Source organism: Crassostrea angulata, chromosome 4 (assembly GCF_025612915.1).
Source record: "Crassostrea angulata isolate pt1a10 chromosome 4, ASM2561291v2, whole genome shotgun sequence".
NCBI classification, from domain to species: domain Eukaryota; kingdom Metazoa; phylum Mollusca; class Bivalvia; order Ostreida; family Ostreidae; genus Magallana; species Magallana angulata.
This window is the reverse complement of record NC_069114.1, coordinates 31,144,686-31,164,702: the sequence shown is the minus strand read 5'-3', so window position 1 is coordinate 31,164,702 and position 20,017 is coordinate 31,144,686. Positions and strand designations below refer to the sequence as shown.

The 20,017-nt window shown below is 35.3% G+C and overlaps 2 protein-coding genes and 1 non-coding gene across 4 annotated transcripts; 1 reads left to right on the top strand and 2 right to left on the bottom strand.

Annotated features, from left to right (window-relative positions):
* Positions 1–1,088: 1,088 nt before the first annotated feature.
* LOC128180043 (uncharacterized) lies at positions 1,089–8,802 on the bottom strand. Its single transcript, XM_052847832.1, has 6 exons — positions 8,456–8,802; positions 4,008–4,056; positions 3,639–3,801; positions 3,263–3,546; positions 2,703–2,936; positions 1,089–2,039 (listed from the first exon to the last, which is right to left on the bottom strand). Exons 1-6 carry the CDS (start codon positions 8,480–8,482, stop codon positions 1,438–1,440), a joined length of 1,359 nt encoding a protein of 452 aa, XP_052703792.1. The 5' UTR covers positions 8,483–8,802; the 3' UTR covers positions 1,089–1,437.
* A 520-nt stretch (positions 8,803–9,322) lies between these two features.
* Trnat-cgu (transfer RNA threonine (anticodon CGU)) lies at positions 9,323–9,395 on the top strand. Its single transcript has one exon. It is a non-coding gene; the product is annotated as a tRNA-Thr (tRNA).
* Positions 9,396–9,488: 93 nt separating this feature from the next.
* LOC128180039 (neurogenic locus notch homolog protein 1-like) lies at positions 9,489–19,166 on the bottom strand. Of its 2 annotated transcripts, XM_052847827.1 has the most exons (8): positions 19,012–19,166; positions 17,532–17,701; positions 16,639–16,768; positions 16,214–16,374; positions 14,814–15,181; positions 11,739–14,609; positions 11,214–11,376; positions 9,489–10,384 (listed from the first exon to the last, which is right to left on the bottom strand). In XM_052847827.1, the coding sequence occupies exons 1-8, from the start codon at positions 19,060–19,062 to the stop codon at positions 10,285–10,287; spliced, it is 4,014 nt and encodes a 1,337-aa protein (XP_052703787.1). In that variant the 5' UTR covers positions 19,063–19,166; the 3' UTR covers positions 9,489–10,284. The 2 variants fall into 2 exon arrangements, with proteins under 2 accessions (XP_052703787.1, XP_052703788.1); XM_052847828.1 differs by lacking the exons at positions 16,214–16,374; positions 16,639–16,768; positions 17,532–17,701; positions 19,012–19,166 and adding an exon at positions 15,687–15,713.
* Positions 19,167–20,017: the final 851 nt, after the last annotated feature.

Below are 20,017 nucleotides of genomic sequence, written 5' to 3'. Positions count from 1 at the left end.
TTTTTTCCTAATGAACAAACCATTTGTTCGTCTTTTTGAATATGCCGTGATATATTTAAGAGAAAAGGCGATAAGAGACAATGGAATACGAGTGTTGACATAGTGCCGAGTCGCGGTCTTGTATATTTTATCTGTCAAATCGTCCTTTCATTTCGTATCTCCTTTCGGTAAACAAACAGGAGTTAAGAGTTACCGACACTTAGAGCTATCACAATGTTAAATGAGAGACGTACAGTACATGTTAATCAAAGATTGATTACGATTTATGTGTATGGTAAAAGAAGTAATACATGTACCTGTGCAATTCTGCCTATTTGGTATTCCTCAATCAGTCTTTTTGATTTACATGTTACGGATTAGACTACCTTTGTACCTTTGAAGCTTTTTTGAAAAACGGAATATATCAACATTCTGTTATTAGTAAGACGTAGTCAAATGTTGTGTCCTTTCAAGTTTCGTAGTGATGTTAAAATTAGAATATCCACGAAGCGGGTAATTTCGTTTTACAAATCCAAAGAGATTTATTCACAAAAGAATACTATTCCGCAAGTTTTTAAACAAATTGATAATCGTACCAAGAAAAAAATCGAAGCGATGATGATCGTCTTCTAAAGTAGCCTTTGTACTGTTATCTTGATGAAGTAATTGAAAATCTTAAGAGTCACTTAACAACTAATGAATAAAAGATCATTATTCTAATTACTTTTCCAATACTGAAGTAGATCTTTCACCGAGCGAATCTTTATGAAAAATTATCTCTCCTCCATCTTGGTTTTACGGTCGGGCAATTTCTGATGCAGATAAAGTACTTATATTATTTGGACCATGTAAGATTTTAGAAAATATTTCAAATACGGCTGCTATAGAAATCTGGACAATCGTGAAGAGGGAAAAGTTTGTCATAATTTGTATAAATTAAAAAAAAATTATTTCGTTTTATAGGATAAATGAATTAAACTAATAGTTTATGATTTTGTTTAAATCAGAGTTAATCTAGTTAGAACTTGAATAAATGCTGTCACTAAATGCAAAAAACACTCCTCTGCTAAATAATAGAAACATTTTGAAGACAATTTTAAAATATTCACGTAAAGTCTACAGACCCATTTATTGCATTCAATGTAACCATAGTTATTATGATGGAGAATATTGTGTTTCATTTTTGTATTACGTCATTTGCTCCAAAAAAAAGGAACAATCTCTTTATTTTATTATCATATAATTCTTGCCACAATTCCACAAAATTAGTGTGTCCTTCCTATATACAAGTACGTGTGTCATTGTAAAAACTGTGCTGAAAAGGCGATATTTTCTGCATTGCGCTTTCTCGGAATTGAATCTCACGAAAAAAGTTTGATGATTTACGCTATTAAAATTTCATATTGCACATTATTTTCCGCGCACACATCATTTACACACAACGTATTTTCGATTAAATCAGTTTTTTGACAGTGCATCCTCAAGAGGTTTCAGCTCTAAATTTAGAGCGCCATCCTTTGACTGCGATTTACTTTCTTTGTCACGGATTTTCTTGCTTTTCCTCTTGCAGCACTTGTTGGCAATGACGTCGCATCGGACGTTGGTCAAATCCATCAGACAGACTGAACCCATGATCACGCTTAAAATAACCACGCCCAGCGATCCAATGCTGGTGGCGGAAACCCTGTGATCCGCCACGCTGATTTTGCTACGTCGGTGAGCGGAAGTGTTCTGCTTGTTCACTGTAAGTTCCTTTTTCAGTTTCTCGACTTTCTCTTCTATCGTCAACACAGAATCAGAAACATTTGTGACACTGGAGCATGGACATTCACAAAGGATCTGGGAAGTTGTCCCCAGATCGGGGATTTCCTCGGTTGTGAGCTCGAGTTTCGAATTCGCTGTTGTTTCTATTGTTGTTGCTTCTGTCGTCTGCTCTGTTGTCGTCTGCTCTGATGTCATTTTGACTGGTTCAGTTGTCTCTTCTTGTGTCGTGGTTTCTGCACACAAGTCTGTGACAGTTGCCTGGTTGTTTGGTGTGTAGGATAAATTAAACGGATATCCTGTATAAAATATGTATACATACACATAATCAATATAAATGTATTCACTCTATACTATTGTGCCATATTATATTTTTCATGATATATCTATATTTTTCAGTGTTTTTGTCTCTGAAAACACTACGTATCTCTACACTATTGTGTCATATAACAGTTTTCCACAATGTTTTATGATATATTTAACATTTTTCATTTCGCCTCTGATAACACTACGTATCGGTTTTGCATTTCAAAATCCAATAAATTCAAATGACGTATAATTGGGGCGCAAGCAGGGTTTGCTTATTCACATTCAAACATTTAATTGTACAATTGCTGAAAATTATATAAATATAAGTAATAAGGAATCATTCTTTGAATATTATGAGGTGATCATTTCGGTCGGGGCGTGATCAAATCTATCATAAAGTCCTGTGGGCTTTATTGGATTTGATCACGCCCCGACCGAAATTATCACCTCACAATACTCATAGAAAGATTCTTTATTTCTTAAATAAAACCAGGAATGGAAATATATGTAATTGTTTTAATTAGGAAACGCGGCTTTTCTTATATGCAAGCTGAATTGAATATTTGATTGAATTGCCTTATTAGATCAAAATAATAAGGATGAGAAAGATAGAGAGACAGACAGACCGACGAACAGACGGATTGATTGTAAACCTTGAGTTCCACAAAAAGTAAGTCCACCGTACAATGTCGGAAAGAAACAAATGTTGTAGGACGGATTCGACGTATTCTTGTGAGATTTGATGATGTGGCAGATGGTAAAACTATCCAACATCAGAAATCGTGCTTGGCATACCGACCCAAGGTTGCCACACAAACCAGTACATTCAAACCCATTGTTGGGAAACAAATAGATCGACTCCTCACAGGAAGTGACGCATGGAAGCTCTGTAAAACATTAGAAAACATTGAAATTGTCAGACCTTGTTATCTCGATCGAAACAAAACTTTTAGATATACTTGTATTGTCATATTCGAGATAAAATGTTGAAATATATTAACAACTGGTTTTGGCTTTTAAATTATCCCACTCTTAGTATTCATGAATGCCAAAATCCAACAAAAGTAAATATCTATTGCCACTGTAGGCAAAATACACAATGTGTCCTTTAAAAAAAGTTTTTGTCTTTTTTACAATATTATAGATAGTATATTATTTCCATGTAAATTATCAATGTCTTAAAGTTGCTATCAAAAAACTTGTCACGTCATACCATCCATTAGCTTTATGCAAATAAAGTAATGCCCATTCTGGCACGATACTCCAAACCAATTCTTGAGCACAAGGTCAGTGAAAGGTCGCCAGTAGGCATCGAACGCTACACAGGGGTCCTCTATGACGTACGTATGCCGGTACGGGTCCGCCCACCATTCCGTGTAGGACACCTGTGAACAGTTGTCATGGTAGAGGTCAGACATGTTGCTGGGGTAGCGGGCATGGATGTCCATCCAGTACCTCACGTCGTGTGGTCTGCGGGGGAGGCCCACACTGGGGTCCCTAGGAATGTAAAATTGATGCCATCTTAATAAGTGCTAGCTGCAGATATGTAGGTCCAGGTCTGAAAAAATTGGAAATTTTATAATGCTTACATAAGATGTTTCCACATTGACCAGGCGTCTGAGTCCTCCATAGACAGTAACCAGCGCTCATTGTTTCGGCAGACCTCCCGAGCCTCGTTCCAAGTGTTGTTGACCTCAAATACAGTGAATACAAGCCTCTGATTGGCCCATTGGGGTAAACAGTCAGAAAGGGCTGTAACAAAGATTTTAGATCTATTACCAGTAGTTCTTGAGAATAAAAGAGTATCTAAAATACAATCATGACAACTACTTTTGTGTTATCTAAATTCGTTCACTTTTGAGTCTTTATTTTGGAAATGTTCAATAATCTTTACATCATATAAGCAAACATATTTAAATGATGCACTATATGCATTGAATAGTCTGAATTGTACTCACCAACACAAAACAAAACTAAGCTTATCCCATAATAGACCCTCTGATGCATCTGTAATTATCAAGGTGGTACAAGTATGATTAGGATGACGATGACGACGATGACAATGATGGTGGTGGTATATGTAGTTTAAGGTGGAAGAGTATGAGATGAGAGGTTGTGTAGACAAAGACAAAAATGATGATGATAAAAACGATGATGATGATGATGACGATAATGATGATGGTGACGATAAAAAAGATGATTATGATGATGATGATGATGATGATGGTTGTTAAATCAACGCCAATAAGGAGAAGGCAATGCACATAACATCCCAAGGAAGAGCTGGGTTGAACAGTATTTGTTTATATACATTGTATTTATAGACACACTCTTTTTTTACACGATAATCATTTTCACACATCTTAATTTACTTCTTAAATAAAAATAATAACTTCTGAAAAATTAAAATAGTAAAAATAAAATAGACTTAGGGTCTGGTCATACTCAGGTACGGATGCATTGGTTCAAGATCACGCATGCTCAAAGGATTATTAAATACCACTAAATGGCATTCACCATTAACAACCAAGATGTCATTTATATGGGCAGATGTCTTCCTAACAATGGATTTTTTTTTTTGGGGGGGGGGGGGGGCGGGGTCTTTAAGGTTTTAGAGAGTTTAAAAGCGAACATAGTCGTGGAAATAGTTTTTTCCTATACATCAGTTCTCATATGAAGAAAAGATAACATATTAACCTTTTTAAAAATGTTAATTTGAAGCAATATTCCCCTCTTTTTCATGTTACTGTACTAGTATTTTAATCCAGTGTTGGTTAATGACATCTTCTCGTTAAAAAGATAAACGAAAAAGATTTCCATCGTTAAGTAGTGCTGGATCTTTTCGTCATAAATATTTAATTCATTGAAATGACGCCATTATAGGGATCGATGCACACAAATATTTCTAATTTTCGTGCTAAATACTCTTCAACAAATCACAAAAGTGACACGTGATGACTTGATTGATTAAAGCGACTTGTCGATCAAACGACCAAATACTATAGGCCTATTGATATTAAATGCACCGGGATGGGGAAACTTGACTGACTAAACCATGAGTATAACTTGGGTTCTCGACTTTCTAGCCAGGTGTTTTACCAGCCGAGCTCTCTGACTCGGGCGTTCGAACCGATCTGGCTGTCATTAGCCCTCCTTTTCGATTATTTTTTCCCGCGAAAACCAATGTCCCAGATTCTTCAGACCTTATAAGTAGGTACTCTGTAATTGTTTCTTCGTATACCAAGTATGAACCATTAATCAAAGAAAGTATCTTATTGTTTATGTTTAAATGTTTGCCTTTCTTCAAATCTCTTTTACTATACTAGTATTCATGTTAAATGAGTGAAAGTGTGTGAATTATCGTTTGACTTGTATTATTATATTTTTGACTTCAAAATCTGTTACTCTCAGGTATACAAGTAAGAATTAAGTATAAGCAGGAGGCGTAACATATAACCAGTTAGATCTTCGTTAACATGTTTGATATTATCTTTCAGCCATAAAGCATGCTACATTATGTAAAAATAAGAAAAATTCCATGTCCCTTAGCGTTAGACTATACAAATGAAAGCTCTTTTCTCCAAGGAGATAAATTTAGTCCAAAAATGGCCACGACCATCCAACCCTCTGAATTTAGGAACTTTTTTTTTATCTCAAACAAAATAAATTCTCTTTCTGATCAATCAGCCGTGGATTTCGGTCAACCGAAGACTTAGTGAACACAATCATTCATGTACTACAAGCAGCCATTTATAATTGTTAATCCTATAATAAACACTGTATGCTGCCACGGATGAATAGTATTTTTTTTTAAATTAAGGTTTGTTGCTTAGGTTCCCGGAAACCACAAAAGTTCATCTACATCAATAATGGATCAATGTTATGAAAAAAAACAGATGACTCAAAATATTGGTGTGTTGATGTCTGATAGTCATGGAAATGGAAATCAATTTTTGGGCCAAACTCGCCCTTATTAATATATTGCATCACTAGTATATTGTGTAAAATTTTTCATCGAAAAAAATGTCACTTGCAAAGAGTACGTAAGGAAAATGTATATGTTCCGATGCAAATGATCTCTTATAGGATACAAAATTTCACATCTGATTTTGTTATTAATGAAGGCTGCAATTTCAAAATCAAAAACCCAACAAATCTGAAAAATTGGAATCATCTATAACTTTCATTTCAGTTGAAAAAGGTATGCATGACTTCTGCCTTATTTGCCCACTTGATTATACTAAAATCAATGGCTCCAATGAACATTTGCCAAAGCGTTACATGATAGAGGGAAACAATTCATAGTACATTGATATATACACCGTTTTGTCAGATTAAGTATTTGATTCGCACTACAGTCTGTCCCAAGATAGTAATGCAACACATTTGGACGATTTTTAATAAAAATGTACATAAACCTGTGAAAGTAGTGCAATTGAAATCGATGAAAGGAAAAATATCCAAGATATCTTCATTAAAGCATTTACCATTTTTCACCCGGTAAAAATGAATCATTGCAATTGAGTACTTTACATATAATAAGTTATCTGAACATCTCTGATATTGGTCAACACGAAAGACAGCCAACCATGGAAAGAAAAATCGATGCAATAAATCGTTAATGATCTACTAAAACCTTAATACATTCCAGACATGAATATACAAGTTGACTACTTCTTATTTTAAACCAAACCCACAAATTGTTCTATATCCAGCAGTGAGTCCTCTTTTTCAAACATGTTAATTGTATATAACTAAACAAGAACCATTTTAACAAGAGCTTGGACTTTGAGTAGTTGTGTGAAACAGCGATGTGACGTAGGCCTGTCTATTTCATTGCTGGCCACTCAGCCATGATTGCTCTCTGAAATCAACAAGATTTGTCTGGCTTTAGAGCTAAGACTACGCAATCGGTGCATATTTCACTTGAAACCGCGTCATTTATAACTTATTTTGACGCAAGAAATAGAAAGCTTCGTCCAAACGAAAGTCCATGGTTCTAAGTGATAACTCTCTCTCTCTCTCTCTCTCTCTCTCTCTCTCTCTCTCTCTCTCTCTCTCTCTCTCTCTCTCTCGTTTGACTGAATGAGGTTAATCAACCTTGAATGCAACAGGGTTCCTAAATAAAGTTCTCAGCATGAAAATTCCATTTTTCATCAAAACGGCATTTTATCATTGATTAACACTGGCTAAAAACTAATTGATTAATGTTTTCCTTAGTAATGATTTGATCCGATACTTTATGGAAAGGAAATTAATATTTTTCTGAATAGATTTTATTTAATGAAGTATATATGATGCCAGGTAGGACTGGCAAATGCATGTTATATGAAATTCGAAAAGTTTCAACAAAAGCTTGCTTCGTTTAACTTTTGAATCGGTTTTGGACGTTAAAGCACAAATATTTTTCAAAACTAAGACATATATAACTATCGATATCGTAAGTGAGAGTGAAGTTGTTTACATGTCCTAAGTTAATTACATGTAAATGGTCATAGTCATTTCAAGAAGTTGTATGTACATGATTGTATTAGATTATTGAAAATTGTTCAAAGAATTCTGCGTACAAATATTGAGCACGATTCAAATTAGATTAATTCTCAGATTTAAAGCATTGTGTGTTTCCATATTCAAATAGGCCTGATGATTTGCAATTCTATCAAAGAAAAATCAATTCAAAAAATATCAGTTGGATCTGGAGAATATTTCATTGTATTCCTGTCTCTTTTTTCTTTCTTTTTCTCTCTTTATTTTGCTGTCTACTACAGCTTAAATGATAAATTATAAAGTGGATAACAAAATATTGTGCTAAGTGTGTTTATTTTTGTTATCACCACTTATCATAAGGTGTATGAACGTGCAATACAACAATATGCCGATACGAAATAATATACCTAATCAACGAAAAATTAAGTGTGATACATCCCCCCCCCCCACTTTATAATAATTATTGGAAGTAGATACACACACATGCTTATATGGTCATGTTCTGATGGCATATATCAGGTTTAACAGAAATTTGACATGCTAAGAACATTTTTATCAATTTGAATAATTAAAAACACAATCAAAATCTTAATTTATATATTCCCAAAAAGTAATTAACATGTGCATTTATTTTTATTTTTGCACAAAATAAAAAAAAAATTGAGTTTATTTGACAATTTTTAAAGATGTACCTTGGTGTACGTAGAACTAAATTTCTAATTCAGTATCATTGATAAACACTATATTTTATATTCATTTTAGATTGTTTTAATTCACACTTGGTTAAAGTCATTAAAAATTGATATACAAATTCTAGCAGAGACAGCTCATACTTTTTATGATTTGCCTAATTGACTGAAATATCACTAAAATATTTCAGATTTTAATTAAATTTTAAAAAGAAAAAGAGTTTACCAACCTTATCCATGCACTGGCAACTATACATTCCACAACTCCATGAAGTCAGTTCGGAAATCAAGGATTCTTTAGTCCCATATCGGAAGGAAATCTTTGAACTAAAACACCATCATGATGCCATATTATATGTTTTAACCAACACAAATTTATTTTTTAACTAGAGTGACGAGGCTAAATGTGGAGTTCACTTCGGGAATCATTTCATTACTGACAAAACCAACGCACCCTAACGGTCACCTGCTATTGGCGTGCTAATTATTTTTCTTTCTGTAAATCAGACACCCAAGAGTACGTATTGTTGATTGTCATTAGTTCATTACGGTTTGCTCGATGGCTTAATCTGCAAGACTGACAGATCGAGTTCGACTTTTAGTATGAAGCTGCCCCCGGAACGAGCATTGACTTAGCGGTGTATTGATATAACTGCTGGTACATAAAGTTGTATTAATTAACAATTGTTGCAAGAGGTAATTGTAGGAAATGAGAGAGCAGTAGAATATAGTCTTAATCCTCTCATCAAATCTTAATGGTTTTAATCTTCTAACCCGTTAAACATTTTCAATAAAGCCGCTCAAATTTAACTTTATAGTACGGATACATGTATTTCTAATGATATAGTTTGAGTATCTAAATATATTGCTTTTCCTGTAAACAGAAAGAAATCAATTCTTCATAGTCTGAGTATTTCTGTATTTTACATTCAGTAGATTCGCCATCAATTATAATCATGTTTATTTCAGGTGGGGGAAAAATTAAACTAACTGAAACATGGAATACTCTAATAAGTAAACTGTAAGGAGAATGGATACTATAATTATCAATGACGTCATTACTATCCTTCTGAACGAAGTCCCAAAAGGTATTTACAGCCCTCATGGCTCAGTGGTTAGAGCATTGGTCTCGTAAACCAGGGGTCGTGAGTTCGACTCTCACTGAGGGCATTTGATTTTTTTTCATATCAATCTATCTTACAAAATATTTCATAAAATAGAGCATGTAGACCCCAATCAAAGATATTGATTTGTCACCATCGATGTAACTAGGAATACCATATTTATTACAAGATCATACACACAATCATACAAGAGATACATTGAATATCTAGACTACAATTGTAAGACTTAGTATAAATGTTCTTCACAACATTTTTCCTGAATCATTATTTCATACAGATATTATAAATACATGGTCTTTGATAATATCTATGCTTTTCAGCCAACAGTCTTTACAAGTAAAAAGCTGATCGCTGATCGTAATCTAAAAATGTCAACAATCCAATTTTATCCAAAAAATAATCAACGAGGATAGTTAATCGTTGCAAAGTCATGAAATATTTGTGCCTCCAAATGTAGAGGAATTTCTGGAATTTTGACTATTTTGTAATATGTGATTTTAAATCAATGTACATGAAAAAACTCGAAGACTTTTACCTTGAACAGATGCCATTGGAGACAAGCTAGGCCCTAGTAAGTTGATTGTTGATTAATGACCATTAACCACCCATTCTTTTTTTTAACAACAGAGGTCAAAGCATATACTTTTAAAAATATGTGAATACATCAAAGTCATGAAAAAAAATTGTCAGGTGTATAAATATGAGATATCGATACAATTGTAATTACGGTTAACTTTGCTCTTTCAATGTAAGTGTAAAACAAAAAGACAAATAACATATACACATGTATATTGTGATAATAATGTAGTAAGCTTCCTACAATGTTGGAACAATGGTGAATATGGACACAAAGAAACTCGAAATGATTATATATATTAGGTTCACTTCGACACAAATAATTCACCAATTTATGTAAGTCTTAGCTTGCGAATGCGTTATACTGTGATGAATCTTGGCAAGACTGTCTTTAGATCTTGTAGCGATATTGGCTTTCCTCTGCACAATGCATTCATTGTAACTTCTGATTCGTTGAAGCTGTAAAAAAAAAAATCATTGGAATAAATTTCTTAGAATAATAAAATAATTATGTACAGTGTATATTGAAACTTTAATTATTAATGTAGAATTAATACATCTGAAATATTTTACTTCTATCTATTGATACACTAATAACTGACAATGAAATCAAAATTAAACTGTAATGAGAGGCCTATGTGCAACATTACTCATCTGAGCAACGATATCCAACTTTTGATCAAAGTAACAACCTCGTTAAAATACAATTACTTCATTAAAACATTTCACAGGTGTTGAAGGAGGGGTGATGTAACTTATGCTAAAAAAACTGAAACTTTTATATATCAGCTTACTACATCAGTCTAGATTTCACACATTGTATCTTCATCTTCTTCAGAAGAGAATAATTTTTTGCACTCAATTTTGAGACCCAAATTTGAGAGAAGAAAAACCGAGAGACGACGACCTATATCTTTATCGATAAATCCCTGCTATGTTCTAGTTTATTTAGCGATCGTGAGCCTACAAATGCAGTATTGTTTTCTTTTTTAAAAAATTGAAATTTTCCAACTTTGAAATGACAATATGTAATGTAAGTAACGTTTCTTAATGAACTACAATTCTCTAAAGATGCGCTGAAACATATCAATGAGATTTTTAATTGCTGACTTAGAGAAATTAATACTCACTTAAGAACAAGGAGACCGTGTCACAAAAGGGTCGTAAATCGTACGTAGTACGTAAGTGTGACGTAGGCAAGTGCTTTAACTTTTCATGAAAGTGAAGTACAGTATATATAGAATGGTGAAATGTGGTTCTAATCAATTACAGAGAGGTAAAGACTCACTCAAGATCCTGCTCGATGAGCAACACAGAGACATCGACGTTCTCCTCAGAGTCGCAGATGGCCAGGTCGACCAGTCCATGTTTCAGGGCAGTGATAAAGGCCTCATAGTTACTGCCGGTCAGTAACACTCCCAACCTCAGCTTGGAGGAACCACGTCTCCTGCCTTAAATATACAACAAGTTTAAATGAACAGATTGGTAGCCATATGTATGGAACTGAATATTGTACATGAATAAAATAATTGGTTGTGAAATTAAACACGGTTGTACAATTATGCACATTAATTTAGCACATATTTTTATAAACTTGAACCCGTATTAAATTTTGTAATTTATTTGCTCAATGCTTGTGTTATAAATAACCGTTTAACTTTCAATTATGTTAACTCATTTTACCCTCTTAGGTTTGTTTATCACAGCTAATACTCAATCAGCTACAATTTTATGAATACTATGATATAATAATATATATTGATGACTATGCTTATGATTATGTAGCAGCAAGAAGAAAAAAATAAAACAATACCAGCAAATGACCTCGGATGAGGTGGCTCGCATGTATAAGATCCCGGTGTATTCTTACAAGACAAAAACTGTGGACAATTATTTTTCCCTGCACACTCATCAATGTCTTCTGTGCAGTTTAGACCCGTATATCCTGATGAACACCTGCAGTAAAAATTGCCGGAATAAGGAATACACGTAGCTCCATTGAAACATTTCGGGGGATAACAAGGATCGGTGTCAGTGCAGTTATCACCCAGCCACCCATCTGCGCATGCGCAAGAATATGTTTGGTTATGGTTTGTACAGCTTCCGTTGTTTGCGCACGGAGTCTGACGACAGAAGTCTTCCATCTGACACCTGTCTCCATACCACCCAACTTTACAGCTACAGTTATAGGTATTGTTGGAAATTGAGCATGATCCGTGGACACATGGGTCAGGGGCACAGAAATCGGTCTGGTTACAGTTAGGTCCGGTAAAACCAAACGAACAGACGCATGTGTAGTTCTGAGACCCGGTTGCATTAAGCGAACACGACCCGTTGTTCTGGCAGGGATCGGACTCACAGTAATCAATGATTTCGCATGCCTTTCCAGCATAACCCGATGGGCAAGCGCAATTGAAACCATTCAGTTCGTTGCTGCAATTTCCAGCGTTTTGACATGGCTGGCTGTCACAGAAGTCCTTCTGTTCACAATTCGATCCTAAATATCCACTTGAACAATTACATGCATGAGATCCGTTGAAGGCCCTGCACGTTCCGTTGTTTCCACAAGGGGATGATAGACACGGATTATGACAACGGAATCCGTCCTCTTCGTTGGTACATCGGTAGCCATTGGTACATGGATTGGAATTGCAGTTATCCACCAGATCACACTTTTCGCCCGCCCAATTTGATTCACAGTTACACACCGTTCTAGAAGAACTCGCATCAATAGAACAGTTACCGTGGATGCATGGATTAGGATTGCAAGACAGACAATCGAAGCCACCCATTCTGTTAATACACTGTTCTCCACTTTTGCAACTGCTTGTGCTATTTGCGCATTCGTCAACATCATCTTCACAAGCTAAACCGGACCAGCCTGAAGAGCACTCGCAAGTAAATTCATTTTTGTCTTCCTTGCAGGTACCGTTGTTCCTACACGGATGATACAAGCAGAAGCTTTCATATTGACACATTTTACCATGGTACCTGGGATCACAATTACACCAAAAGTCATTTATTTGGTCTTGGCATGTTGCATTGTGTTCACAAGGGTTGGAAGCACACTCATTTATATTGGTTTCACAATGGTCGCCGCTATAACCAGCCGTGCAATTGCACTGAAAACTCCCTGGTGAGTTTTCACAGTTTCCATTGGTTGAACAATTTTCATGCAAACATTCGTCGATGTCAAGCTCACAATTGACCCCTTCCCATCCCAGTAGACAGGAACATAAGTAGGCACCAATGAGATCGGTGCAGTTTCCGTTTTGACATGGACTGCTTGAGCATTCGTTGGTTTCATTCGCGCAAAATTTACCCACAAATCCAATCGAACAATTACAAAAGAAATCGTCTACGAGATCCACACACGTGGCGTTGTTTTGACACGTGACATTTTGACAGTCATCGATATTCATACTGCAGTTATCGCCTGTGTAACCTTTGGCACAGTGACACTCATATGTGCCGTTCATGTTCACGCAGGTTGAGTTGAACTGACAAGGGTTGTTCTGGCACTCATCGATGTCTTGATCGCATGACGGGGAAGTCCATCCAGGTTCACAATTACACATGTAACTACCCGGGGTATTGGAACAGTTGCCATGTTTGCAAGTATCGTTCTGACATTCATCGATGTCCGTTTTGCAGTCGAATCCCGTCCACCCTTCAGTACAATGGCATATTACTTCGGACTTGTTCTGGATACACGTGCCATTGTTTTTACATGGTTCGTAACTACAAAAATTTGTGTACTGGCATTTGTCACCAAAAAAATTTGGAGTACAGTCGCACCGGAAGCCTCCTATTATATCAGTGCAGCTTCCGCCATGCATACATGGTAAGCTAAGACATTCGTTGAAATCACTCTCGCAATTCTTTCCGTAGAACCCACTGGTACAATTACATGTGTAGTCGCCCATTTCATTTGTGCACGTGGCATTGTTTTGACAAATATTTTCTGCACATTCATTTATATCATTTTCGCATATGGTACCATTCCATCCTTTCGGGCATTTGCAGGAAAAACTGTTGATTTCATCCATGCATGTTGCCTGATTTTTACATGGAGAACTTTTACATTCGTCTATCTCACTGTCGCAAAAACGACCCGAATATCCTGGTCTGCACTGGCAGGTAAAGTCGTTAATCCCGTCCAAACAAGTAGCGCCATTTTTACACTGTGACGTTGCACATTCGTCAATGTTCGTTTCGCAGTTATACCCCGTGATACCGATCGGGCAAGTACAATTGTAAAACCCATCGAAATCCATACACGTTCCGTTATTCTTGCAAGGATGAGAATTGCATTCATTTATCTCTGTTTCACATTTTTCACCGGTCCATCCTTTTTCGCAGAGACAGCTGAAGTTACCGGCGGTATTCGAACAGTTTCCTCTTACGCACGGCGTTTGGAGGCATTCGTTAATGTCTTCATCGCATCTTGGACCCGTCCATCCTGTCGAACAGATACACAGGTACCCACCCTGGCGATTTTCACACCGGATATTATGAACACACATGGCGGTGGTGTTGCACTCGTCGATGTCGACGGAACAGCGCGGGCCCGTCCAGCCCGACTCACAGAAACACTTGTGTCCGGTCGGGCTGTTCTTGTCTTCAAAACTTACTCCATGTTCACACAGTTTCTGAACAACTGAGCAATTCTCACCAGTCCAACCTGAAAAAAAATGCAATTTTTTGTCGTCTCCGAAAAATGAGTTAAATGTACATTAGAGGAAGAGAAGTTTCTTTTATTACTGACATTTCTAAATAGTTTGGACTGATTTACTAGTAATAAACTCTATACATATACATTTAATCATCTGGGATTTTAAATAAATCTGCCCTGGTTATACTTGTATCAAATTTAACACGTGCTTACCTAAGTTGCAAATGAGGGTACCGTTGGAATCACAGTATCCGGTTCTGTTTTCTGGTGTGAAACATAGCGTGTCACATTTTTCACCATAATAATGATCGTCACACATTACAGAGCCATTTCTGTCACACATTCCATGCAATGGCGGCTTACAGTATATGGTGCAGTTCTCTCCAAAGTAGTTGTCATTGCATACAATGGTGCCATTTGTGTCGCAACGCATATGTTGCAAACCGGAAGGAACTAAGCAATGAGTGCTACATGCAGTCCCAAAAAAATTCGGAGCACAGGATGGGACGCCATCTTTATCGCAGACTAAATGGCCATCGGGAGATGAATTACATTCGTAATAACGGTATGAGATCTTCACTCTGAAAACATATTTATTTTTAATTTATAGATTATTTTAACATTCTCTTACAATACTGGATATACGGTCATGTAGTCGCAGAATAGGTTTTTTTTCCATAAAAAAATCCATCATTTTTTCTCTTCAAATTCACATGAATCGTCAAACATTTCTTTACAAAGTCGAGAATTTTCTTTTGACCGCTTTGCTAATTGAACAGTCACCCACAATTGCTTCCAATTTTTGTTTAAATGAAGAATGACTGATTACTTACCGTTGCACTCATATTACTGTTCGAGATAATACTGATTTCTTTACCTTGCGCCCGTATTTTTCTTGTCCGGAGTAATATTACTGCTTACTTATTCGGAGAATTATAATTATCGCATAACGTACCTTGCACCCGTATTTTTGTCCGTTTATTACTGATTACTTTACTTTGAGCCCGTATTTTTGTACGGGGTATAATTAATTCTTACTTTACCTTGCGCCCATATTTTTGTCCGGGCTATTACTATTTACCTTACCTTGCGCCCGTATTTTTATCCTGGCTATTACTGATTTCTTTACCTTACGCCCATATTTTTGTCCGTGCTATAACTGATTTCTTTACCTTGCGCCCGTATTTTTGACCGGGCTATTACTGATTACCTTACCTTGCGCCCATATTTTTGTCAGGGCTATTACTATTTATTTTGCGCCCGTATTTTTGTCCGGGCTATTACTGTTTACCTTGCGCCCTAATTTTTTCCGGGCTTTTACTGTTTACCTTGCACCCATATTTTTCTCCGTGCTATTACTGATTTCTTTACCTTACGCCCATATTTTTGACCGGGCTATTACTGATTACCTTACCTTGCGCCCATATTTTTGTCAGGGCTATTACTATTTATTTTGCGCCCGTATTTTTGTCCGGGCTATTACTGTTTACCTTGCGCCCTAATTTTTTCCGGGCTTTTACTGTTTACCTTGCACCCATATTTTTCTCCGTGCTATTACTGATTTCTTTACCTTGCGCCCGTATTTTTGACCGGGCTATTACTAATTACCTTACCTTGCGCCCGTATTTTTATCCGGGCTATTACTGATGATTTCCACCGCCTCCTTGGCACTATCCGTGGTGGCACTGGTGAAATGTTGCTGGGTTTCAAAAATGGTCTCAAAATGGGAACCGATGTCATAGAATTTCACCTGAATATTGTACTGATCCTTTGCCTGTAAAATCAGAAAGGTTTTTATTTTTAAATTATCATAATTATGACATATCTTCTTTTAGAATCATCTTAATATGTACACCTGTAGCAAGTTTACTCGTTTAATACATTTGCTAACAATTGAAGATTGAAAAATGCCCTTAGAAAGTTTTTACTGAAAATAGGCATTGTCACTTGTAAAATGTGGTGCTTGGTTACCTTGCAATTTTGAAAACAAATTTGAGATTGCATACTGTATGTACTAAAACACTAATCATTCACTTACCACCCATGTTGGAATGCTTAGTATAATTGGGTTGCTCAGATTTCCCACTTTATCGGTAAAATTCATCGCCTGGTTTTGACCGAGGGGACTGCTTATTGCTTCTCCTACACACGTCTTGTCTGAACTTTTGCTGTATGCAAAGATTGTACATGTTAAAGATAAAGATATATAGATTTGTCGCTGCCTTGTATCTGAGTATGAAAATTAAATGTAGCACCAAAACTTATCCGATAAACATTGATTTATTAACATTATTTAATTTATAATATTATTTGTGAAGTGTTAAGATTATGTTGTTCATACAACATATACATATAACAGTACTATAGAATTTTGCTTTAAAGCAGCTTTAGGGAATACTAGTATTCGTTATTTTTAATCGTTTTTGGATCAATATATCTTTTTGACGCTGTGACTTCATGTTGAGCTGCTAACAAAAGAATAGTCTTTTAAATAAACACACCTACCGTTGCAAGATTGAGATGTAAATAAAGTCGTAGAATAAAATCACACTAAACATTAAGATCTCCGCTTTGATATTTCAGAAATAAAGGAGTGGTTTACAACCTTTCGTAGAACATGTACAATGTGTCCTGCACAGAATTATGTCAGATTGAGATGTGTTAAGTCCCCTGATGTATAAGTCGTAAATTACGAAACATTTCAATCATATTCAAAAGTTGATCCAAGTTCTGTTGATAAAACACCTTCGCTACCAATTCTTATATCTAATACCGATTCTTGTGATGAGAATTAGAAAGTCGAATCCTTGGCTAGCGAAGAATTTGAATCAGTTGAATTTCTTACAGCACAAACATTTCCATTAATCAACATTTATGCAAAATGTATGTCTATCTTATCGATTAAATATTTTCATTTTTTTTTTTACTTACAATAAACAAATACGGACAAACGGAGAACAGGCGACAGGACAAGATGTCGTCAATGGATCCCGATGACAACATATGACGTCATGATTGAGTCCATGGTTCAGAGTTACAAGATTTTTTGGATTCTCGTAGGATTGTACAGATACGGCAAAATATGTTGTACCGTACGCCAGCTGTAAAAATAACGGAGGAATATAGAATTCAAAACGGCATGCCAATATTAAGTTTGATACCCCTTTCTTAGACCTACCTCTCTACTCGCCCCAGCAAAAAGTATGGATCTGAGTTTGAACTGAATCTTTCGTAGAGTTTATAAAATTTATAAAATTACTGGCTTTTGCTGGTGTCCAAAATTATTTCAGCATTTGTTCAAGTGATTTATAAAACAAAATGCTTCAATGCATGTGTACAGTTTTATGTTCAAGAATAGTGTCTTAATATCAATCTGAAAATGCTGAATTGTCTTTTCTCTCAAATTTTGATTGTAATTCATAGCTCTGAAGAAACTCACAAGACTGAAATAAACACGACCCGTTTATGATTGGTCGAAAGTTTCGTCAACCCAGGATAATCGTGGTCTGCACGAAATAATCATGATGATGTCAGACGGGAATTCCCATTTAAGACAACGTAGACCCGTAATTCTTTTGTTTAACCTACTGACGTATATCAACAATAATAAAATTTACTTTACTTACTCTTTACGACCAATTCATTAATTTGTTTAAAAAAAAATAAAATAAAATAATCTTTTAATGATTCATGCAGTTTTTTTTTCAATGTCGCTACTTTCATATTCCGCATGAATCAAAGAAAGCATTTTATTGTTTAAATAAATCTTGAAACTATTTTATAACATTCGAATCACATTAATTATCAAATATTAAAAACTTTCAACCTAGAAAGATACACTAACTCTTTAACATGGTTTCTTGAAACGTACTCAATTTCTACACGACTTGTATAATTATAATTATTCAGATTTTCAGCCAGAGCAACAAATAAATAAAATATAACTTAAAGCTTATTCAATAGCCCCAACTGTTTTTTACACCAAAGAAATTAGCCAATAATGACATCTTTTCATTGAGTTTTTACTTAAATAATTTAGATACTAGTACTTGGTACATTTTACACATAAAAACAAAATGTTGCATAAATCCCAAATTTCAGAAAAGAAAACTTGTGGTATGTACAACTTGTATCTTTACAGGTATTAAACGTATTATTGGCAATAATATGTTTGGTTAAGTTCATAGAAACCAATACATATCTAAGAAAAATCAAATGAAAAACCCGTTAAGTAAGCAATTACATCTTTATTTATAAAATTAAAAATTCAGAATTAAAGGTAAAAAAAAAGTTGCAAACTGAATAATTTATGTTTTTCTACTTAACCATGTAAGAATGTCATCTTTTGCAGTAGAGTTATAATATTTGCGCCTGCAAATTATTTCGTAAAGTATTGAAAATATAAACCCACCTTTGGTATAAAACCGAACAAGAAAGCCGTAGTCAGCAAAAGTTCCTTCATCTTTCACCAGAACCAACCATTGATAATTTGAGTGAACGTTGTTTAGAAGAATAAATTCAACTCTCATTATCTTATCTCTCTCAAACAAAGGATCAAATGACGCAAGTCAATTCAAAATCACCTATCGATTTTCTTTATAATCTCGGTCATTCTAAACTTTATTTTGAGTTGTTTATGTATACGACTCAGTCCCAACAGTCTAGCTAAGATTAAACTTTTGGCCCCCACATACCATTTTCGATTGGATGTCCACACGTTCTCCAGATAAATGTACTTAAATATGTTTCTTTTCTTGTTTTGTCAACCAAATGACATCGGAAATGCAGCCAGCACTAGTTGACTCTTATTTCTGAGTGACTTGTTTATACAATACACTCATTGAACTGAATTTAACTTTGTAAAAAAAAATATTAAGGATAAGCATTTATAATTTTCGCACCACTTGTTTTTCACTTTGGTTTTTAGAGGTATGTTACCCGCGTAATCCCATAGATACATGTAACTAGATGGTCGGGTCATTTTGAATTAAGGAAGTGAAATTCCTGACGGAGAGTGCAATCATTCCCTAAGACACCGGATTGGCGTTATCTTGGTCAGTATTGTATATTTTGATAGAATATTTACCCAGGATTTTTACGGGCAAAGCAAGTACAGACTTATACAGATCATTGACATTTGACATAGAAGATTCTAGTCATGTAAAATGCGTTCTGAATTTTTTATTTTAAAAACACTTGACGATTTCCATTAAGCAGAGAGAAAAATCGTCTTATCAACTGCCATTTTGATAAGTCTTCGACATCTGCATTTGTTGTGGGAAATTATAAGCATAAGCTTATTTCTAGACTATATATTCAATGGCTTCGAGCATTGAACTATTGGATGCCCTCTTCTGACACGTGACGTCGTCGTTTGGATATCTGCAATCGGAATATGTCAGCCTTTCCTATTTAAA